The sequence below is a fragment of the Mesoplodon bidens genome, assembly GCF_964165515.1.
Source record: "Mesoplodon bidens genome assembly, chromosome: 18".
NCBI lineage: Eukaryota > Metazoa > Chordata > Mammalia > Artiodactyla > Ziphiidae > Mesoplodon > Mesoplodon bidens.
The window spans coordinates 56171755-56196542 of record NC_138175.1 but is presented as its reverse complement, the minus strand read 5'-3'; the positions used below and the strand labels follow the sequence as shown (position 1 = coordinate 56196542).

At 41.3% G+C, this 24788-nt stretch overlaps 1 protein-coding gene across 3 annotated transcripts in view; it reads right to left on the bottom strand.

Moving 5' to 3' along the window:
* Window positions 1-1174: 1174 nt before the first annotated feature.
* Window positions 1175-24788, bottom strand: part of LOC308605912 (uncharacterized protein) — a 94048-nt gene continuing 70434 nt past the window's right edge. The window contains exons 1-4 of one of the 3 annotated variants that reach the window (XM_081216245.1): window positions 19711-19749; window positions 11421-11510; window positions 9234-9360; window positions 1175-5375 (exon numbers count right to left, since the gene is read on the bottom strand). In XM_081216245.1, coding sequence (XP_081072371.1) covers window positions 3013-5375; window positions 9234-9360; window positions 11421-11435 — 2505 coding nt within the window. In that variant the 5' untranslated portion in view covers window positions 11436-11510; window positions 19711-19749 and the 3' untranslated portion in view covers window positions 1175-3012. Of the gene's footprint in view, window positions 5376-9233; window positions 9361-11420; window positions 11511-19710; window positions 19750-24788 lie in introns of those variants that run through there. The other 2 variants (XM_081216246.1, XM_081216247.1) reach the window with 2 other exon arrangements.

Here is a 24788-nt window from a genome sequence, read left to right as displayed (position 1 = left end):
TGGATCCCTCCTGTGATGCAAACTGGTAGTTCAAACCACATGCATATCCTCCAACAAGCCTCAAATAGTGATCACATTAACAAACCAAGCCAGTGACCATTCCCTGTTGTCTCAAATCATTTTCTGAACAACTTAGAAGTCTCCCCTGTCCCCCTAGAAACCTGAATAATGTAACATACATTCTCATAACACTTCAACATTAATATCAATCTAAATGACTTTTAGTGGGGTCCCACCTTTTTCCACTGAATGGCTACAATTACAATTAGCAACAACAAAAAAATATTTGGGGAGTGAATGTATGAAATTTCAAGTTTATCTATCAAACAAAAAAAATTCCCATTGTACATTGTTCATTTTTAAGAGAAAACTCATGAACATCGATATTTTCAAATTATTTCACGGAGTGATTCAAGCACAAAAGAAAGATTTATGATTTTTAAGTTTTCTAATATTTTGCATATGCGTACTATATTCGTATTTTCCCGTCATGTAAATCAAGGTGCATGCCTTAGGTTTACCTTGGACACAATAAAGAATATGAAGCACTACATTCATGTAATGCATACTCATGGATGTGGAGCAGGTTTTAGGGAATGTTCAAAAAAAACAAAACAGTCCCAATGTGGAGTCGCTTGCCCCCAGGACAGCAAACCAAGACTTACTTGCAGTTTCACCCCTCCCAGGAGTGTGACCTTAAATCTGGAATTCCCTGAACAACACTACAGATGTAATCTACAGGATAAGACCTTTGCAATCCCTCCCCCAGCAAAAGGTAACCTTGCCAAAAAAAACTTTTTTCTTTTGGAAATATCTTTCTTATCCTGCCTGGTTTCTATTCACAAATGATTTCCATTTTGTACAGCTGCTTTGAGCCCCTCTTTATTTATTGATACTAGATGGGATGCACGCTGATTCGCAAATCATGCAAGAAAGCCAGTTAGTTCTTTAAATTTACTTGGTTCAATATTTGTTCTTTAATAGAAGGCAGAGTCTGAAATGCACTCCTACGGTATTTTCACTATAGCCGCATAAATATTCTGGAGCAGAGTTTGCAGAGAATAAGTCAGATACAAATTATGAATATATAATATATAAATTGTATGTTGTTTGATTCCATCAGGGAAAGAAATTGTTACAGATTCTTTCAACCCTGAGAGCCTAATGATGCAATGCTAGCTTCTGTTATAAAGTATTAAAGTGGAATAAAACTGTGTTGGTGGAAGAAACATGATTCATCCAGGGTTATGAAAAATGACTGATTTTATTAATTAAAGAACACCTATTTTAATTGATTCAGAATTAAACCAAAGCAAAATGTAATGGCAACAGTCAAATGTGAATCATACACATGCACATACTGTTTTTCTCTCATGCTAACTGCTCTCTTTCAATTTCCAAGAAGACTAGTTTTTCATTAAACATACATATATTGAACAGCTATTCCCATTCATTGCAAAGAGTGATCAGCTTTTCCTTTGTACTGTTTCTACCATATAATCAGTCCCTAGGAACCTGTCACTCTCCTCCCGTGAAAAGCCCAGTTCCTTAATGTCCCTTCTGCTCTGTTCACGGCCAGTTGGTAGACCATTCTGTGCTGTAACCCGTAATGGCCTATCTACAGAAGGGCCTGAATATAGTAAGCATGATTAGTCATGTCACAGTTTTACACTATTCACTGCCACCCCCCAACTAATGTTAATTCACACGCTACTGAATTTGATAATAAAGGGTCCCACTTTTACCAGGGAACATCGATGTGGATGAACTATAGCTAATGAAGTCAGCCCCCGCATCTTATTGATTCTTTCCCAGAGACCATTCTGAAAGGCCTGTAATTAAGGCATAAAATCAACAGACTTCAAACTTCAGGTTGAAAGGCATTAAGAGCAACACAGCCTTTTCAAGAAAAGACAAATAATTAAATATTTATACACTGAAGATAATGGGCCATTTCCACAAATGTCCTTCTTCCTGTCATACACATCATGTCATACGTTTTACCATACATGACTTGTAATTATTCTGTTGTATGCAATATCTCAGATTAATCTCCAAGAACTAAAGACATCTGTTTCTAGTATAGATTCTCTGATACAGTCTGTTGTCAGAAGGGCTCAAAAAATTTCCATATCATTACACCAAATGTGTTGATACTTGAAAATCTTTACAACATTTCTTGCCACACACATTACATTTGTGTGGTTTCCCTCCAGGATAAGTATTTTGATATCTAGTGATGAATGAGCAATAATCTGAAACCTTGCAATACTCACTTTTTAAGGCACAACGCAAAAGCTTTGACACATTCATTACATCTGTAATGTCCTGTCCAGTATAGATTATCTGATGATTGGTGAGATGTGAGCCCTGAGTAAAGGTTTTTCCCATGCATGGCATTTGTGAGGTAGTCTCCAGAATGAATTCTTTAGTGAATGAATTTCTTCTCGAAAGGCCTGGTCATACTAAATACGTTTATCTGATTCTTTCCAGCGTGATTTTTCCAATGAAGCGTAACATGTGGACACCTGCCAAAACCCTCACTTAAAGTCTCTCACCAGTATGGATTACCTGATGGTAAGGTAGGATTGAAAGTAAACTGAAGGATATGCCACACATTATATTTGAAAGATTTCTCTCCAGTATAAATTCTTTAGTGGATATTAAGGTATGAATTCTGACTAAAGACTTTGAGACATTCATTACATTTCTATGGTTTCTGTCTAGCATGGATTATCCAATCGTAAGGCTTTGCCACACTGAAGACATGTGCATGATTTCTACCACTAGGAATCTCCCATGGACTGAAAGTGTCAATTTTGAAGGAAGTCCTTCCCACCTATATTACATTAATATGGTTTCCCCTCTGTATTTATTACCTAATGTGTAGTGAGGGTTGAAATCTGAGTAAAGGCTTTTCAGCACTCAGTATTTTTGAAAGGTTTCTCTACAGCATGTATTCTACAATGAGTTGCAAGTAGTGAATTTTGACTAAAGACCTTACCACACTAATTATATTTGTAAGGTTTTTTTTCCAGTATGTATTCTCTGATGCTTTGCAAGGGTTGCATTTTGACTAAATACCTTGCCACACTCATTACATTTGTAAGGTTTCTCTCCAGTATGACTCCTCTGATGAATCCTGAGGTGTGGATTTTGAGTAAAGACCTTGCCACAGACATTACATTTATAAGGTCTCTCTCGAGTATGAGTTCTCTTATGAGCTGCAAGGTGTGAATTGCGACGAAAGCCTTTGCCACAAAAATCAAAATCACATTTATATGGTTTTGCTCCTGTATGGATCATCTGATGTCGACTGTGGGCTGACTTATCGTTAAAGGTTTTGCCACACTCATTACATTTGTAAGGTTTCTCTCCAGTATGAATCCTCTGATGTCTTGCAAGATATGAATTTTGACTAAAGACTCTGCCACATACATCACACTTATGTAATTTTTCTTCTGTGTGGATTAACTGATGTCTACTGAGTTTCGATCTGTAATTAAAGGTCTTGCCACACTCATTACATTTGTAAGGTTTCTCTCCAGTATGATTTCTCCGATGAATTGCAAGGTCTGAATTTCGACTATAAACTTTGCCACATATATCACATTTATGTAATTTCTCTCCTGTATGGATGTTCTGATGTCGAGTGAGGGTTGAGCTCTGCTGAAAGGTTTTGCCACACTCATTACATTTGTAACATTTCTCTCCAGTATGAATTACCTGATGCCTTGCAAGGGCTGCTTTCTGACTAAAGACTTTGCCACACTCACTACATTGGTAAGGTTCCTCTCCAGTATGAATTCTCTGATGAACTGCAAGGACTGCTTTTTCACTAAAGACCTTACCACAGTCATTACATTTGTAAGGTTTCTCTCCAGAATGAATTCTATGATGTTTTGCAAGGTATGAACTTTGACTAAAGACTCTATCACACACATCACATTTATATAATTTTCCTCCTCTATGAATTACCTGATGTTTCCTGAGGTTCGAGCTATGATGAAAGATTTTGCCACACACATTACATTTGTAAGGGTCCTCTCCAGTATGAATTGCCTGATGACATGCAAGCGTTGCTTTTTGACTAAAGACCTGGCCACACTCATTACATTTGTAAGGCTTCTCTCCAGTATGAGTTCTCTGATGAACTGCAAGATTTGAATTTCGACTATAAACTTTGCCACATACATCACATTTATGTAATTTCACTCCTTTATGGATTATCTGATGTCGACTGAGGATTGAGCTGTGATAAAAGGTTTTACCACACTCATTACATTTGTAAGGTTTCTCTCCAGTATGAATTCTCCAATGACTTGCAAGGGTTCCTTTTCGACTAAAGAACTTCCCACACTCGTTACATTTGTAAGGTTTCTCTCCAGTATGAATTCTCTGATGAAGTGAAAGGATTGAACTTCGATTAAAGACTCTGCCACATACATCACATTTATATGGTTTTGCTCCTGTATGGATTCTCTGATGTCTTCTACGATTCGAGTTGTGATGAAACACTTTATCACACACATTACATTTGTAAGGTTTCTCTGCAGTATGAATTCTCTGATGAACTGCAAGGAAAGATTTTTGACGAAAGACTCTTTCACACATGTCACATTTATATAAATTCTCTTCTGTATGGATTACCTGATGTCCAGTGATGTGTGAGCCATGTTTAAGGGTTTTGCCACACATGTTATATTTGTAAGATTTCTCTCCAGTATGATTTCTCTGATGAACTGCAAGGTCTGAATTTCGACTAAAAACTTTGCCACATACATCACAATTATGTAATTTTTCTTCTGTATGGATGATCTGATGTCGAGTACAGTCTGAGACCTGATGAAAGGTTTTGCCACACTCATTACATTTGTAAGGTTGTTCCCTGTGTGCCCTCTGGTCTTGTGTCAGTACTGAAGGATGCATAAAATCATTCCCATTTGTATCAGAAATGCTTGTTTGGACAACAGGAGAAATTATCTGAAGTGGTGAAAATGAGGCACTACAGTTGATATTCTTGTCAGCTTGATTAAATTCATCAATGTTTTGTTCACTTTTAAATATACGCAATTCATCCCGAAAGCTTGATGCAAGCCTATTTTCAATAGGCTTAATTCCTACAACACTCCTACCAAGTCCATCTCTCTTATCAGTAGGATTTTCATTATGGGACATAGGAGTTCCTTTGTAATTTCTTACCTCACCTCTCTGCTGAGACTCAAAGTCAGATATATTTTCCTGGACTTCCCTGAGGTAAAAATGTTTCATTTTATTCCTTTCATGTCTTCCGAACATCACTGTTTGTAATACTTCTCCTCTACCAGTGTTTACTTGTAGTTGTAATTTCTTGATCACGTGTATAGGAGAGATGTCTAGAAGATAAAAGAACCATAAGTAGCCTATTCATTTTAATTCATAAATAAATGCTTCGTGTTAAATACCTGATATTACACCAAAACTAACACTTATACCTAAGTTATTAACTTTCCAACAAAGATCTTAAAGTTTTTAGGAACACAAAAGGAATGATTCTTTACTAAAGAAAAAGTAATTAATTTTAGGGTACTGTACTTTCAAACAACCTATGCCAAAAATACTCACATAGGAATAACTTCTGTTAGCTATCACAGGAAGTGTGTATTTCCACCATGATGTGTAAGCACACACCAATTAACAGTAAACAGACCGCTGTCTCAGAACTGAGAAGAAAAATACATTACACTCTGCATATATTCTGCATACCTATTAGTCACAAATAATTGTTAAATAGCAGACAACATATTTTAACAGTCAGTAATAGAAAACTAGCGGGAATTCCCTGGCGGACCTGTGGTTAGAATGCCGCACTTTCACTCCAGAGGGCCCAGGTTCAATCCCTGGTCAGGGAACTAAGATCCCACAAGCTGTGCAGCATGGCCAAAATAAAAGAAAAAAAGAAAACTAGCATATTAATGAATAATCTAAATGAGTTGCAGATAGAATTGGGAAACAAATATAGCGTAGATAAAACGAAGAATTTGATAAAACAACTTTTTTAAAAAACAAAATATTTTTCTCAGTACCCATGAAAAAGCATAAAACATCTAAAAGCCAATCATCCGTAAATCAAAATTAAATATTTATGAATAAAATATTCTCCATTTATATTTACAACCAATTAATGGAGCAATTCCCAACCTATGAAGTGCCCTTAAACATCCAGTTCATTGGCTCCAAAATATACATAATAAAGAGTGAGCAACTGGTAAATTTATTAACTACAGTCAGAAACAACGTTGTTGAGACAAATCGCAAAAATAAATAAATAAATAAGCATACAATATAAAATGCAAAGGGATGTCAATAAACATGACAGACTATTAATGTATCTTGATATACAAAAGTACCTTTTGAGTCTTTACTAAAAACATGCACTACTCAAAGGCATCTAACAGTAATAACTTCCTTTAAATGGCTTGAAGAAACTTAGCACAATTTTTCAAATTAGGACAGTAGACTCACAGTTTTATGTACATAATCCCAACTGACACAGAAAGTAGTGAGAGAAACAGGATTTGAACCTGGACCTACAGACTAAGACGACATAACTTAAGCATGACTACCCAGACAAGCAGTATAAATCACATAATATTACAGCAAATTCCAAGAGTTTAAAAAGAAAACTTCAAGGGAGATGCAAGAAGACGTGAGCTGTGTAACTAAAAATGTTGTTCAAGCATCCCTCCTGGAAATGGTTTCTGGTTCATCATTGGAAGTGTCACTCCACCTCATAAGCTCTCTCATTAAGATGCTTCAAAATTAGGTGCAGACGCAGAGTGAACAATGGTGCACACACAGGTGATGAAAAATTCGGCATCAACAACAATTTACTCAACAATGTCACAAATATGGGGATGTGAACTTGGACACTTTTCTTAGGAGAAATTCCTATACCATTTAACTGAGGCTGAAAGGGGATGGTCATTAGCATATATGAAACACTGTCACAGTGCCCTTGAGACATGCCTTTGTGTCATTCCACAAAACCAGAAAAAAGAATGTGGAAAGACTAATCGGCCAGGCTCTGATGGTAACCTGGAACATGCTGAACTCTCCACTAAACAGCTTGAAGTGGTGATTCTGTATGTAGCAGGAAAATGTTACAAGATATGAGGAAAAGTATTCTCTGATTTTCCGTTACCCAGTAAACCCACTCCATAGAGAGTCCACCAGAAGTTGTCCATTAACTAAGGGTGGATTATCACAGCAAACAAACTAGAAAAATTTCAGAGCCTAGGACTATGTATTTCAAAAACAGAGTTATAGAGGCACAATCATACAAACTTAGAGGAGTACAAAATCAGGAAGAGTATACATTTCCCAACTAGGTAGAGCAGTACAAGAGTGGAAAAAATGCAAGATATGTGTGTCAGATTCTATAGGACCTTCAGATGGAACCATGAGCTTTACCCACAGATGCCAAAGCAAAACCCTGAATATTCACATATTCACCTCATGAAAGACTGGGGATTAAAAAAAGGATCTCTCTGTCCATTATCTTTACAGTTTTCCTAAGTAAAAGTTACATAAGATCCATTCAAACTGGCTGTTACACACATCCTGCAGTTTGTGGCAAAAGCAGAACGTAAGAAATGGCTAAGGGATCTAAATAAGCAGACAGGGGTTGAGACAGCTCCATGTAGGTTCTGAGGTGCCAGATGGAATAAGAGAACAGCCAGTGTCTCCCATCTTCTGATTACGTATCCTAAAAACATCAAATGTGGATGGAACTGGGAAATGTTCAGGTATTGAGTCTGGAGGCATCAGCTCTTATCTATATGGACTGAGAACTGAGTTTCCAATAAAATCATGCCCTGAAGGAGAGAGGAGGGGGCAAGAAACCCCAATAAAACAGCTCGCTTTGGACAACTGGTACTCAATTGAGCAGGAGGCTTTGGGATCACTGGGCAGCAGGGACTCACTGCCAGCCTGCCAGACTCATGGCCTGGTCTCGATTCTCCTGGTGGGCATTTCTCTGCTCAGGGCCGCTGCCAGCCTGGGACTGGCAACCTTTTCTGCTGAACATCCCTAGGCAAGATACGAGTGCCAGGGAGGGGATGGATTCCTCCCTCCACAAAGCGCCTCCTAGCCCATGCTGGGCATGTTCCAGGAATGGGAACTGGCTTTCAACTTTCACCACAGGCCACCCTTAGCCAGCAGGAGCACACTGAGGAAATTTTACCATCATATTCAATGCATGAGAAAGTTGACTGTTTTTCCCCCTGCTGCCAACACAACAGACAGACATCAATAAATGACACTAATAAAATGTGGTACTATTTAAAAGAGAAAAGAAAAACAGCCCGCCTCACGCTCCTCAAAGTCAAGCAACAACCAGTTCACAGGAGCCAGATATGGAGTGTTCTAGATCATGATAAAGACTTTGCTTTTGTCTCCGTAGGAGCTGCAGCACCACTGCTGGGTGAAAGAATACATTTTACATGTGGAAGGACAAGAGGGATAAGTTATGGAGCAGAAAAACTTCCTCTGAGAGTTCATAATGATAAACAAACACTGGGATTCTCATAGAACTCTCCAACAAGAGTGTTCAGAGTTTCTCAAACACTATTAATAATGAGGCTTCCCCTCAGCCCTTCTGAGATCTGACCTATATTCAAACTTTGATACATCCCCAAAGGCATTCACCTCACTATCTACAGCCTAGGGCTCTTTCTTTTGCTACAAAGTGGGTAAAATATGCAGATGAGAAACAGAAATTCCTCCAGTTAAGAACAAAGAAACATGATTTGCTGTGGATTTTCCAGAAACTTAGTTCCTTGTTCACCAGAGGATTGAGGACATTACCAATGGGTCTAGAAAAATATTTCAAAAATTCACCCACTGCTTGCCTCCTTCTGAATACACAGGGAACAGTATAACATGCAGAAACATAGTTCTTTTCCTAGAACTCCATAATCAAAAGCCCATGGGTAGAAAATAGGAAAGTGGGTATATCAAAAGCTTGCCATAACTACATGAGCTCTGGAACAACCCCTGATGGATCATGAAGTGAGCAGATCATCGGAGGAAAAGGTAGGTTGATACTCCTGATGCCATATCATGAAGCGTTTCACGTCTCAGTCAACAGGGATTTCATATCAGTCAAGGAAAACCAGCTCAAATGAGGCACACAAAGGAAATGCAAAGATACCAAGGGAAGATCCCTATTTCTAGAGGGAAGTTATCCTCACCCAGGAAGAGCAGGTTCCTGTAGGTCTCCAACATCACGTCCCTGTACAAGGCTCGCTGAACGGGTTCCAGGCATTCCCACTCCTCCTGAGAGAATTCTATGTCAATATCCTTGAACGTCAACTGTTCCTGAAATGAAAATACATTTCACCAAGGGGCCCTGAGGAGAGTTCTTATTTGCACACAAAATGACAAGAAGAGAGGGGTAAGGATGAATTCAGTTGAAGTACGTTTTCTGACAAATCCATGTAAAGGTATTTGGAGAAAATTATCAGTCTCTAATTTTAATTTCTTATGCTTTTTCATGAGATTATGATATCCTCCAACTAATGTGGATTTTTCATTTTGGGGGAAAATATATGAAATACATACAAATAAAATTCAATAATGGATTGTCTATGCAGAAGTATTACATATTATGTTTTACATACTGAGTGATATTCAATATCTAGATGAGCTATAAAATGAGTGATGTCTTAAGTCCACAGTGGCTTTAAAAAAAGTCAAAATCTTAAATTATGATGATGACGACAACAGCAATGACTAATGGTGGTTGAATACTTCCTATATGCAAAAAACTACTCTAAAGGCTTTATAGATGTGAGCTTATTATCAACCTAACAACTCTTTAGAGTAAGATCTGTTCCCATCTTACAGAGGAGAAAACTGTCAGAGACAGTCTGAGAAACTCAACTGAGGTTAAGAAGCTAAGAAATGACAGAGCAAGCACATGAACTAAGGTGGCTGGGCTCTGGAATTGAAGCTAAAGAAGCAGAAAATTTAGTAACAGAAAGAACAGTAAAAGTACACTGACAGAGAATTCCTGGAGAAACCTTGAAAGGTCACTACAGATGTGGGCACACACAAAAATGTACATAAAATGTTAGTAATATTACTACTATTTAAACCATTAAGGGAATTCCTTGGTAGTCCAGCGGTTAGGACTCCTCACTTTAATTACCGAGCACCCAAGTTCAATCCCTGGTAATGGAACTAATACCCTGCAAGTCGAGCAGTGCGGCCAAAAAACATTTAAAAATTGAAAGAAAAAACAAAATACATTAACAGGAGAGTGTAGAAAAAATTCAAGGCCATGGAACATATTTAAGATATCATTTCAACTGAAAAAGATATTTTACGTAGTAGTAAAATCATGATGATTTTATTTATGTATGTATCTGTATTTATGTATGTATGTATTTTATGTATCTGCAGAAACACAGATACATAAAACAATGGAGCAGATTAGAATACCAGAAATACTCCTTGGTATATATGAAAAATGTATTGACATGGATGCCAAGACTGTATAACAGGGAAAGCAGAGTCTCAATAACAAATGGTGCTAAGAAACTAGATATCTACTAACAAAAGAATGAAGCTGGAACACTGCCTGCATCAAAGGTAGAAACTGTGTCAAAGGATGCAATCCAAAGAGTGAAAAGACAATTTCTGAGGAATGGAGGTGTGAAAATGATTTAAAGAATTTCCAACTGTCAGAGATTTAGGCTGATTTCATACTTTAAATTCGATGATGGACTAAAACACATTCTACCACTGATGTCTGTCTCTGAACTGACCATTTCCATTCCCTATTATTAAGATTTTGAAGTCAGCTACATTTAGTTTCAATTGCCTTAGAAAAAGCCAGAACAAATTTCTCTTAATTAGTCTGATATCCAGATTTTACCAGGTATTGTGCATATTAAGACCTGACTTCTACTTATAACATCTTTATTGGAGTATAACTGCTTTACAAGGGTGTGTTAGTTTCTTCTTTATAACAAAGTGTATCAGCTAAACATATACATATATCCCCATATCTCCTCCCTCTTGTGTCTCCCTCTCACCCTCCTACATGCAGCTTCTTTATCCTGGTTTATAGAGAGGGGACACTGCATCCACATGGGACCCCGAAACAATTCCTGCTGCCCAACAGCTCTGACACCATGTCTCCAATCCTGCCCAGGACTACGCCCAGTGGCAACCATGGGCTCTCATCATCCAAATCACTCTGTCATAGGGAAATAAAATCTAAGTGGAGCTGACAGGGACTGAGGGAAGGCTCTTAATGACAGTGAAAGTACAAGTGTCAACCAGGATACTTCAGAGTCAGACAAGATTAGCGAGTCCAAAGAAGGGCATTTCAGAAAGAACAGACTGAGAATCAAATGAAAATATGACTCTACCTGAGAAAGAGCCATTCCTGACTCTCCTTCTCTCCTCTCCCTCCTCTTCCGGGCTTCTTCCTCAGACAACGTGAATCTTCAGAGGACAATCTTGAAAGATGAAAACATGCTTAGAATCGACACTCCCCCTTCCTGTACCACAACCACACACACAGGGAAGCCCTCAGCATGTGGAACAGACAGTCCTCTGCTGGCCCGTCCCAGGAGGGGCTCAGGACAGTGACTCCCACACAGAGACCAACAAGTCAGTTTGCCCACCCTTTCCTTCAGATCAGGCTCCCCTCCTGGTGAGGCCCTCACGTACCCAGCAGCAGCGGGCACCTCAGCTGGACCCGACGATCCCCTGCAGGTCACAGACCAGCCCTGATCCATCCCCACGCAGAGCAGAGCCCTCACCCTCAGCCCAGATCTCAGCCCTCGGGAATGGGGGGACCCAGAGTCACAATGCTCAGTGATGGATACAGATTGGAATCACCTCGGACACTTTAAATACTATTGAGGTTGGACCTCATACTAACTATATGAAGGGAAATCTCTGGTCAGAGGGTACAACACATGTATATACAAAACGCCTCAGCAATCTACGGTGAAGCCGGGGTTGAGAAGCACTCAGAGCAGGCAGGCCCAGCACACCGAGCACTTTAGTTTTCTTTTGCAGCTTTACTGAGGTATAGGTGATAAATAACAATGCTGTACATGGGAGGCACACAATGTGATTATCTTACAGATGTATACACTGTGTAACAATTATCACAGTAATTTACCCTTCCATCAACTCACAGTTACCAACGTGTGTCTGTGTGGTGAGAACATTTAAGTTTTACTCTCTCAGCAAATTCCAAGCATATAGTAACACAGTATTAACTACAGTCAGCATACTGTACATTAGATGTCCATGCCGTACTTATTCATTTCACAACTGAACTATTTGTAACCTTTGGCCAACATCTCCCCAACTGCCCTACCACCCAAGTTCTCATAAGAACCTTTATACTCTATGGCTCTATGAGTTTGACATTTCTAGTTTCCATATAAAATGGGTCTTATTCGACCGAAATTATGTCAGAAATAATAACAGTAATGCCAGAATGTCATAATAATAATTTATGGCTGATATAAATTTCTATATACACTCATTTGTCAACGGACATTTTGGTTCTTTCTACACCTAGACTGTTGGGAATAATGCAATAATGCTCACTGGAGTGCAAATATTTCCTTCATTGGAATGACTTTGTTTCCTTTGGATATCTAGTCACAGGTGAGTTTCACAGATTGTGTGCCTGTTCTTTGTTTAATTTATAGAGGAAACTCCATATCGCTTTCACTAAGAGCTGAACCAATTACATTCCCACCAACAAAGCATAAGGGCTCCCTGTTCTCTATACCGTGTGTGTGTGCATGTGTGTGTGTGTGCGCACGCATGTTTTGTTGAGACAGGTAGGGAGAGGACAGTAGAAGAACCAATACTGGCCCAGGAGCAAGGAAGTAGCAGCTACATTTTCCCAAGGATGTGCCTCTGGAATGCAGATTACTGTGGTGTTGCTGGTACTCTGATTCTTGGAACAATCTTTCCTACATCAAAGAACTTAATGACCCTTCTCAAGTTGTGCCCATAGACACATACCTACCAGAATCTCTCTAATGAAAATGTTCTGCCATTTGAAGCTTACTACTCATAATTTCCCTTCTGGGCTCAAGTAAACTTACAAAATTTCATAAATCCAACACAGTCTCCATATGACCCATATTCACTCATCCTGCTGTAAAATACCAGAAAACATTCCAAACTCTAATAAATCATGCCTGATGGCAAAATACATATGAGACACCCAAGGAACCACCAGACACAAAACACCATATTTTTATTCACAGTGGCCACAGACCAAACACTGATCTCATAAAGCTATATATAAAAGAAAGATGTTTCGGGGCTTCCCTGGTGGCGCAGTGGTTGAGAGTCTGCCTGCCGATGCAGGGGACGTGGGTTCGTGCCCCGGTCTGGGAGGATCCCACATGCCATAGAGCGGCTGGGCCCATGAGCCGTGGCTGCTGGGCCTGCGCATCCGGAGCCTGTGTTCCGTGGTGGGAGGCCCGCGTACCGCAAAAAAAAAAAAAAAGAAAAAAAAAGTAAGATGTTTCCAATGATGCACATGCCCCAATGAGAACCTGTAACCAAGAAGGACCCTATGGGGACTTCCCAGAACAGAGCCCCCGCTCGATGCTCTCTGCCTGCCTTTTGTCTGTAGAAAACTTTAGTCAAAGAAACAATTTAATCATAGAAGTGAGAAAATGAAGAAAGAAAGGAAAACAGTCAAACAAGACAAAATAAGAATACTTTAGCCATTAAACAACGTCAAGGACCTTTAGTTTCTCCTCAAGGACTATAGATAACATTCTGAGGCCTGTCCTTTGAGCTGTTTTGCAGATACTGAAACCCCCACCAGGTGAAAAAAGTTAACTGTATGCTGCCCATAAGGACGCAGACCCCAGACTGGTTAGAAGCAGAAGGCTGATGATGTTGACTCCCACTTACCTCACCAAGCCATCAGAAGAATGTCCACGAGCTGATCACACACCCCACAATGCCCCTCCCTCATCCTGTCTTTAAAAGTCTTTGGGGCTTCCCTGGTGGCGCAGTGGTTAAGAATCCTCCTGCCTCAGACTTCCCTGGTGGTCCAGCGGTTAAGACTCTGCGCTCCCAATGCAGGGGACCCAGGTTCAATCCCTGGTCAGGGAACTAGATCCCACATGCAGCAACTAAAGACCCAGCATAGATAGATAGATAGATAGATAGATAGATAGATAGATAGATAGATAGATAGATAAGATAGATAAATAGATAGATGAATGAATGAATGAATACATACATACATACATACATACATACATAAATAAATCCGCCTGCCAATACAGGGGACATGGGTTTGAGCCCTGGTCTGGGAAGATCCCACATGCTGCAGAGCAACTAAGCCCGTGCACCACAACTACTGACTGAGCCTTGCTCTAGAGCCTGTGAGCCACAACTACTGAGCCCGCAAGCCACAACTACTGAAGCCTGTGCACTTAGAGCCTGTGCTCTGTAACGAGAAGCCACTGCAATGAGAAGCCCACAGGCCACAATGAAGAGTAGCCCCCACTCGCCGCAACCAGAGAAAAGCCCACGCACAGCAACAAAGACCCAACACAGCAAAAAATAAAATAAAATTTAAAAATAAATAAATAAATAAATAAATAAATAAATAAATAAAAGGGCACAGCCCCTCCTCAGGGTTTAAAAAAAAAAAAAAAAGTTTCCCTGAAAGCCTTCAGGGAGTTCAGGCCTTTTAAGCACAAGCTACCTGGACTCCTTGCTTGGCACCTACAATAAACGCTGCACTTTCCTTCACCACAACCTGGTGTCAACAGATTGGCTTCACTGCACTCAAGCAAGGGGACCCAAGTTTGGTTTGGTAACAAACCCAACATCTTCCAGGAAAACATTCCAAAGTCTCTTTTGTATCTTTCAGAGTGGATGTGAAACTTTCTTCATTTGCAATCCCAAATACTAAATAACACTGAAGTATCCTGAATCCCTCCTGTGACAGTGGGCAAATAATCTCTGCAATTTGCCCTATGTTACTACTCTAAAAATTGCATGTTTCTTAACCTCCGTAACACCCAAGTCACCTGTGGAATAGATGCTGTGGGACACGCTCTTGAGTCATCACCTAAGGACAAGGCACCCATCTTCCTGCACCCAAAGATTCCTGTGCACTCAGCTCAGGCCACACTTTGAACCACAATGGAGGAAAATGTTTCTCTTTGCCTAAATCCACTGTCTTCATTCCTCCTCAGGTAGGATCAAGAAATACCTAATTAAACCAATGCATGTAAACCTCAGTGTCAGCAGCTAGGTCCCAGGGAACCTGAGCTAAGACACTATGGCACCTCAAACCATGCAATGCACCCCACAACTACCCATAAACCCAATTCCAGGTGCTCCAGCCAAAACTGAAACACCCTTTGCCAGCAGTTCCACACACCCCTTGACCCCACAAGGGACAAATGCAAATACCATTCATTGGGCTCATCTTGAAGCTCCCACTTGATGCCATATCCCTCCTGCAGACCACTATAGGCTCCCCTCTAATTCCCCATTTTTCTACCTCTTCTCCATGCGCTCATGGGAAAACAGGGCTAAAAGGCATAAAGGCCTGCTCAGCAAAGGAGTCGCAACAGGAACAGTCACCAGCTACCTCCCGAAGAACACTGGGCATTCACTTGACCTTCAGTATGAAGGTCAAAAATTGGCCCCCAGGATTCTTGTCTCCTGTCCTCCACACTCACAGGCAATTAAAAAATCCCCTAGCTGTCTGAGGGGGGGGCTCCTTCATGCCCCATTAGGCTCCAGACTTCTGCCCCCCGCCTTAGCAGAGTGAAATCATTATCCATGATTCTGAGCAGATGAACTGCTGGAAGGCAAAGCTCCTGTCCATGGTGGCGACTGGTGCCTGGATGTGCACAGCCTGGAACACTGGGGGCTACAGCGGAGCAGTCACACAGCACACTAAACATGGAGACACCTCAGGACATGGCATGAGGACACCAATTCTGTATGGCTTTTTAGGACTCCCTACATCTTTTGGTTCTTATTTTGAGTTATTAAGTAGCCACATGGGGTAAGGATCAATTACAGTTGAAATATTCAAAACAAACATGGGAACCATCCTTATCACCTACACTGTTCACCTGGTCTTCCCTGAGGATTATTTAGCCCAACCCACAGTCTTAGCATCTAAACACATCCCCAGGGTGAGATGCTGCAGCCATCCCGGAAGGAAGAGAAACACTGTGCTCCTTCAATGGAGAAAAAACAAGAAAGACTCCAAAGCAATAGAAAATGGCATTTCTTGGGAGGGAGGAGGGGTGGGGTGAATTGGGAGACTGGGATTGACATATATACACTAATATATATAAAATAATAACTAATAAGAACCTGCTGTATAAGAAATACATAAATAAAATAAAATTCAAGAAAAAAAAGAAAAGAAAATGGCATTTCTGATGACGCTGATTGATACAGAGGCAATAAATGGTCAACGTGACAGAGATTGTCAGGAAGGGATGGAGAGACCTCTCTGAGCCTAATCCTGAAGGAGCACAAAGGGCCTGAGCCACTGGGATTTAAAGGCAGAAGGTAAGAACGGGAACTAAGATTTGAGAGAGAAACGGTTTTGGTGTTTGGGAACACCAAAAGGTGAATGTGACTGGGGTAAAGTGAACCATGGGAAAAGGGCCAGATCCCACGATGAGGCAGGAGACACTAGCGGGGCCCTGAGGATGACACAGGCATGTGTAGCCACAGTGAGGAGTTCGGATTTTGTCCTGAGGACAAATAAGAGCCAGTGGAGGTCTGAGGGCCAGAATTGATATAAACTCTCTTCAAATTTACACTTAACGCAGAAAAATACATCTGACCATGGTCACTTCCACTCTGACCCTACGTTCTTGTCTCCATTCTAGCACTTTGCTTTTGTTTTTCATTCTGGGAAGACAGGGACCCATTCAAAATTCTAAATAGAACTGGACACTCCCCTCTAAAAAGAACTGCCACACACAGACACATACACGATTTGGCCAATCATTTCAGGGCTCAGAGTTACCCAAGCTGAGAGTTTCTGGTCTAGTCTCTCATCTCCATGTTACAAGTGGGCTCCCTGAGGCCCAGAGGGGAGACACGTATGAGAAAGTCCAGGTTGAGTGAACAGAATTAGGTGGAACTGAATTCTGAAGTGGGATCCAGAAGGGCCAGTGGGCAGAGTTTGTCCTTATCATCCTTCCCACCTAAAACACCAGACCATCTTTCATTTGCCTCAGCAAAGGAACCTTCTGTTTCAAGGTCTGATCTGGTACCAAGCATTTAATTCTTTTCCAGAAGACTGCAGTAAAATCTTTTAAACACGCAGATTTGCAAAAATATACCACCAGTGAAGAAAACATTGGAAAGAGTCAGGTTAGAAATCAGCTCTGAGCAAACTTCATCATGAATAGAGGGGCTCTGATGGAAGAAGGTTCCAAGTCACTACACCCAATCCTTCAATATTTGTAGAGAACAGTCAAGTGGGACCTGAGGGAAGCATCTTCCTATCACTTCATAGCTCACTATCCTAACAGATCAAATACAATGGAAAAAAACTGAATATTAGACTAACTGGTTAAACTAGGTTTTGACTGTTAATATAAAAGATGACTGACATCTTAGTATCATCTTAACTCATCATAACAGTCTAAAATTATTTACTAGTTACCAAAGAACTTTCCCAATACACAAGATAAAGAGGAGACAGGAGGCAGGCCTCAAACAAACCTTAAACACATTTTAAAAAGAAGTATTTTGTGAATTTTTTTAAAATTCTGGTGTGAAAGTTATAAAAACTGAGAATATATCATATTTAGAAAAGAATCACGAGTTGATTATACAAGACCACCAAAGCTTATTTCAGAAGTTTATAATTAGAGAAGTAGAAATTTAATGCACCAAGATTTATTCCAAGTTACAAAAAGAATTAAATGAAAAAAAAAGAAAGAAAAAAGTGAATCCATTAGAAAAAAACTCACTTTTAATGTTCCTTCAAAGAGGCACCACGCAGTAACAGAGTCAGTCATTTCTTGCCCCACTTCTCTCCCCTGTGCTCTATCTCATGCCAGGAAAAGGAAAGGGGGTGACCCACAGCTGTCTTGAGTCAAGTCACTGCCCCCTGGCTGAATAGGGACTGGAGATGGAAGTTATCTTCTGATACAAATAACTGCAAAATGCACAAACCTTATAAGAAAGTTTTCCAATTCTCACGGTCATCTGTATAATTTAAGCAAACAAATTTTAAATTTACTACCTTCTGAAACCACAGATCATACATCACAGCTTAATCATCCACATCCAAACAACTCACCACCACCCACCTGCATCCAGTTCCCGCTCTACCTGCACTACTGGGTGTTTCCATTTCACTCCGTTTATCTGTCTCCCTAGTTTTCTCCGTCTCCGTCTCTCTGCTCCCCTCCGCTCTCCTGCTGTGCCTGCCCTCCTCTCCATTTCCTCCCTCACACCCGGCCTGCCCCGCTCTGCAACCTGTTTCCCCTCTTGATGCTCTTTCCTCCCCCACCTCTGCTCCCTCTCAGCCCTCCGGGTTACACCCCTTCTGTCCGTGATACACTCCCTCCCTCCTCACTCTCTGGCACCCCAGGTGGCTATGGTTCCTTGGTGTTCTTCTTTCTTCCTCTGCTGTTCTCTCTCCCAGCACCTTGATGCTCTGAAGGCCATGGTTCCACCTCATCTACGCTCTCCCCCCCGCTCTCTGTGTGAAGGACCTCATCGCTGTTGCCTCCCTTCCTACCGCTGAATCAGGGCCCCTCTATCTATGTTTTCCTCTAATCTGTGGATTAGAGGAAATCTAATGTATAATTAGATTCTGTATAATTCACTTCTTTACTTTATCCACCTGTTACTTGCAAGGCTTAGTCTCTTCCATTTTATTGTCTCTTTACAAGTCCCTAAGCCAAGCCTCTACGTCTCTATTGGTTCTCCCTCATTCTTTTCTCACCTCGGTTTTTCTATTCTTCTCTCAGTCGCTCTGTGTCTCAGCTTCTCCTGGTCCCCCTCGCCCACGTATTTACAGGGATGGCGACTGAATAAGATACCCGCCTACCCGAAAAACGTATTTTCCAGCGGGGAGACCGAAGAACATTGGGTGTCACACGGCTGGCCAGGTCACCTCCCCCTACGCGGGGCGAGGGGAAGGGCTGACTACGAAGGGGAGGCCCGCGGAGCAGAAGGACCGGCTTGAGGAGACACGAGGACAAAGGGGCTGCGAGGGAGGGAGGGGGTTCCGGAGAGGGGCGGGCTCTCCAGAATCCCAGGACCTGGGAGAGGACGCGAGCTCTCCGGGAGCGGGGCGACCGGCGCCGCCCTCCAGGGGCCGAGGGGGGGGAGGCTGCGCAGCCGCGAATCCACCTCGCGGAAGAGGGCTTTACAGGGGGAAGGCAGAGGCAGTAAAGGGCTTTATGAAGGAAAAAGAAGCGAAAGGCGCTGTCTACCTGGACCTAAGGCTTTTGTCAAGGGCTCCGGGACCCACCTCAGAGCGATTTCAAACGCAAAGGAAAACACCAGACCTGTGACGGCGACGTCTGGATTTACTGGGGGCGGAAGGCCGGGTGCCGGCATTTTAAGTCCGTAGTGACTCCCAAGACGCTGAGGGTGGGGTATGGTGGACCACGCAGCACAAATTTACACTAGAAAGAAGAAACTTACCTCCGGGAGCGCGAGCTCCACGCCAAGCTCCACGCCGAGCTCTCTGCTTCCGGTTCCATAAGAAACTGCGCACGCGCAGAGTTAGAGGCAGGGCTTCCAGGGACTTGAACTGAGTGGAGCGCGACCGCGAGGGGCGGGGCAAGGGAGCTCACATCATCGCGGAGATCGCCAGGGGCGTAGTAAGGGGCTGAGGTATGTTACTTCCCGGCACTTTGAAAGTGCCGATTTTAAGTTACTATCTAGAAGTTTTATGGTAAAAGCTTTACAGATGTGTTGGCCACTGACGTCATAAAACTAACGTTTCCTCCTAACAAGTTGAAACGGCTTCAATAAAAAGCTGTTTTTCCCAGCAGTTTGCTCGCATGCCGCGTTCCAGAGGCTCAAGCAATTCAGAGGTTGGGAATGTGGGGCTCCAAGTGGTAGCTGTAGGGCAGTGGTTGGATCTGGGAACATTTACTGCAGTTAGAATTAACTGAAGCAGTTTGAGGAAACAAAAGCTAGGTTTGTCTCTGAATTACAAACTAGAATGAGAAATACAAAATTCTCCCTAGGTAGAATGGTCCATTTCATACTGACATCCTACAGAAGCGCTCTTCCGTTTCTATTCCTCATTCAGCCAGGAGACCAAACTCAACACTGCTCAGTTCCAGAGACTCAGGGACAAAACCTGGGGTCTGAGACTGGAGAAGTAAGGCATGTGATAATGTTCCTCACTAACAATTGTTTGAAAAAGCAATACATTTTTAAAAATTGTTATAAATTGCATTGTTCTTTCTTTCGGCTAAAGTGTTTTATTTGCCTTTTAAAACCACCTCCCCTCCTCCCCCAGTTTTATTGAGATGTACTTGACATACATCACTGTATAAGTTTAAGTTGTACAGCATAATGTTCTTACATATATTGAAATAATTACCAAAATAAGGCTACTGAGTATCCCATCATCTCAAATACATGCAATAAAAAGACAAAATATATATATATTTCTTTTTATTAGAACTGCATTATTGGTACTTCCCTGGTGGTCCAGTGGTAAAGAATACGCCTTACAAGGCCGGGAATGCCGGTTCGATCCCTGGTCAGGGATCTAAGATCCCACTTGCCACGGGGCAACTAAGCCCACGCGCCACAACTACTGAGCTGGTGCACTTCAACTAGAGAGCCTGCGTGCCGCAAACTACAGAGGCCACACGCCCTGGAGCCTTCGCACCACAACTAAAGAGAAAACAACCCACACACCACAACTAGAGATGCCTGCGTGCTGCACCGAAGAGCCCGCGCGCCGCGATGAAAGATCCTGCAAGCCTCAACGAAGATCCCGAGTGCCTCAACTAAGACCAGATGCAGCCAAAAATAAATTAAATAAATAAATAAATATAATAATAAATCTTTTTTTAAAAACGGCGTTATTCATTAAAATACCTGCTCTATTCCACACTTGTTTTTTGTTATTGTTGTTGGGTTTTTTTTAACAACACTCCCAAGGGGATGTGGGATCTTAGTTCCCTGACAAGGGATCAAACCCAAGCCCCCTGCACTGGAAGTGTGGAGTCTTAGCCACTGGACTGCCAGGGAAATCCTATTCCACACTTTTGAGAGTTACCTTTAAATATCTTTCTGAAAAACTTGTTTATGAAATTATAGTTAAGTATATAATAACTAAACAATGTAATTTCAAACTGACTATATGTTCATTATGAGGGTAATTAGAAAGTTTCACTTTCTATATTCAAATTGTAATATATTTTAGCTCTTTGGTTTTTTGTTTCGAAAAGTACTGTCAAGTGTGGATAAAAGAGCCTATAAAATATACAGTCTTTAGAAGACATTGGGATTTATTTCCATCTAAAGAATAATTAAGTTGCAATATTTCTAAGGGTATTTAGTAAGGAGAATGTCCTGGTGTAGCACATATATAAATACAAGAAGATATATCACATTTTAAAAGTTGCAGTGGGCTTCCCTGGTGGCACAGTGGCTGAGAGTCCGCCTGCCGATGCAGGAGACGCGGGTTCGTGCCCCGGTCCGGGAAGATCCCACATGTCACGGAGCGGCTGGGCCCGTGAGCCATGGCCGCTGAGCCTGCACGTCCGGAGCCTGTGCTCCGCAACGGGAGAAAGTTGCAGTGACTCAAATTTTGTGAACTGTTAGGTAGATTACTCTGTATTATACAATATTTCTAACTAGCCATGTTGGCAAAAAAGCCATTTCAGCATGGACTTCCATGGTTCCAAGCAAAGAAATGAGTCGATAGTGGAACTTTTCATTAAACACAGAAGAATAGAGGAGAAGCCAATTATAGGGGAAAGTCATTTTTTGAATGGAGAGTTTTGTTGCAGGAAAATATATTCATAAGGGGAAAATAAAAACCTAAATTTCCTAAATCACAGGAAGATTTTGACATGTCTCCCTGTATTTCATTATGATACAGATGCAAACAATTCAAAAATGTAAAAAACACAAGGATATAGTTTGAGACACACACACACACAAACCCTGTCCTAGAAAATTTAAAAATACACATTTTTGAGTTCAGATGGAATGACTGAAATATTTACCACTGTCAAACTTAGGTAGGGACAGGTTTTATTCCAAATGATTATTACAATATAGAGAATGCTCCAGCCATAAAATCTGTAAAGCCTTAAAATTCAGACCAGAAAAGAACTTTTTTTTTACACCAAGAGGTCAACAAGTGGGAAAACTCGCATATGGTGGAGTGGATGACCAGGTGGCATGAGCTTACATACTTGGGGGATGTTTTACACTAAAGTCACCTATGCTTGGTTAAGTTTCTGCAGCGCTGTTGTTCTGAATTACAATGCTTAAAAGGGGTTCAAAACATAGGCCCCTTGGGAGAGGAGAAAAGCATAAGTAAATTTTGATTAAATCATGGTAAGTGCCATTATATCCAGAGATATCTGAAGACAAACAATAAGGCAATGGATGGGAATTTGGAGGATTCTCATCTGGCTGGTTTCTAAGTAAACAAGGGGGCTATCAGGAGTCTTACTGAAATTAATGGGGAAGTGTACTTCTTAGCAAATAAACTGTTTCCGTCCACGCAAAATCAGAAAGGGAGGTCTTTAACCTTCAATATTTTCCAGAGTTACAGACTTGGAGTAAAGTCTAACATTGTCTCTACGTAATATGATATCAAGCAAAATTCAAAAAATAATAAATACACGTTATATTTGAAAAATGGAATATTAGAAATTTAAACCAATAATGATAATAAAAAACTTGCCCAGGAACCTCAGCATTTGAGTTTGGATGGTATTGAAGGACCCTGCATGCTCATTGTGCCTCTGTTGTGCCTGTCCCTGTCACGTGCAAGAGAAATCATTAAGTGTTGAAAGATGTTGCTCTAAATCATCAAGTCAGAGGTCTGTGAACTATAAACTGAATAAAACCCTAGAGGTTATTTTAAGACCAAAATTGTTATAACTCTATTTCTGTTTTGTAGGTAAGTTCATTTGTATACTTTTTTTTAGATTCCACATATAAGCGATACCATATGGTATTTGTCTTTCTCTATCTGACTTCACTCAGTATGACAATCTCTAGGTCCATTCATGTTGCTGCAAATAGCATTATTTCATTCTTTTTATGGCTGAGTAATATTCCATTGTATATATGTACCACATCTTCCTTATCCATTCCTCTGTTGATGGACACTTAGGTTGCTTCCATGTCCTGCCTGTTGTAAATAGTGCTGCAATGCACACTGGGGTGCATGTGTCTTTTCGAATTACGGTGTTTCAACTTTGTTTTCTAAAAGTCCCTGGGCAAGGTACCACTGCTGGGGAGGGGATGCTTTCCTCCCTCCACAGAGCACCTCCTGGTCCGTGCTGGGCTGGTTCTAGGCATGGGAATTGGCTTCAAAGTTTCACCACATGCTGCCAAAGCCCGCCGGAGCGCGTTGAAGAATTTTCACCATCATTTTCAGTCAATATCACACCCTTTTCACATGAGAAAGTTGAGTACCTCCCCCGACCCCAGCTGTCACCACACCAAAGAGACATCAATAAATGAAACTAGGGCTTCCCTGGTGGCGCAGTGGTTGGGAGTCCGCCTGCCAATGCAGGGGACACGGGTTCGTGCCCCAGTCTGGGAGGATCCCACATTCCGCGGAGCGGCTAGGGCCGTGAGCCATGGCCTCTGGGCCTGCGTGTCCGGAGCCTGTGCTCCGCAACGGGAGGGGCCACAACGGTGAGAGGCCCACGTACAGCAATAAATAAATAAATAAATAAATAAATAAAATGAAACTAATAAAAATACGGTAATATATGAAGGAAAACAAAAAACAAAAATCAGCCCGCCTCAAGCTCCTCCAAGTCAAGCAACAATGAGTTCACAGGAGCCAGATGGCAAGTGTAGCAGCTCACGACCAAGACTTTCCCTTGTCTCTGGTGGAGCTGCAGCACCAATGGAGGGTGAAAGAACACATTTATTTTACATACGGATGGAGGAAGTGATAAGTTATGGACGAGAACATTTCCTATGAGAGTTCAAATAATAAATAAACTTCTGTATTCCCATAGAACTCTCCAAAGAGGGGAGAGCTTCTCAAACACTGAGATCTGAGATCTGACCTGTGTTCACACTTCAGTACATCCCCAAAGGCATTCACCTCACTATCTACAGCCTAGGGCTCTTTCTCTTGCTACAAAGTGGGTAAAATATTCAAATGAGAAGCAGAGATTCCTCCACGTAGGAAAAAAGAAACATGATTTGCTGTGGCTTTTCCTGAAAACCAGTTCTTTGTTCACCTGAGGATTGAGGACATTACCAATGGGTCTAGAAAAATATTTCAAAAATTCACCCACTGCTTGCCTCCTTCTGAATAAACAGCAAACAGTATAATATGCAAAAATGAAGCTCTTTTCCTAGAACTCCTAAATCGAAAGCACATGGGTAGAAAACAGGAATGGGTATGTTAAAAGTTTGCCATTGAGCTTTATAAGTAAACTGTGTTCATTTGCAGAAGACATCTGACTATTGTCTCTCTTACTCTGACCCCCGCTATTCCTGCCTCCATCCTAGCATTTTTGTTTGTCTTTTTCAGTTTTGAGGACTGA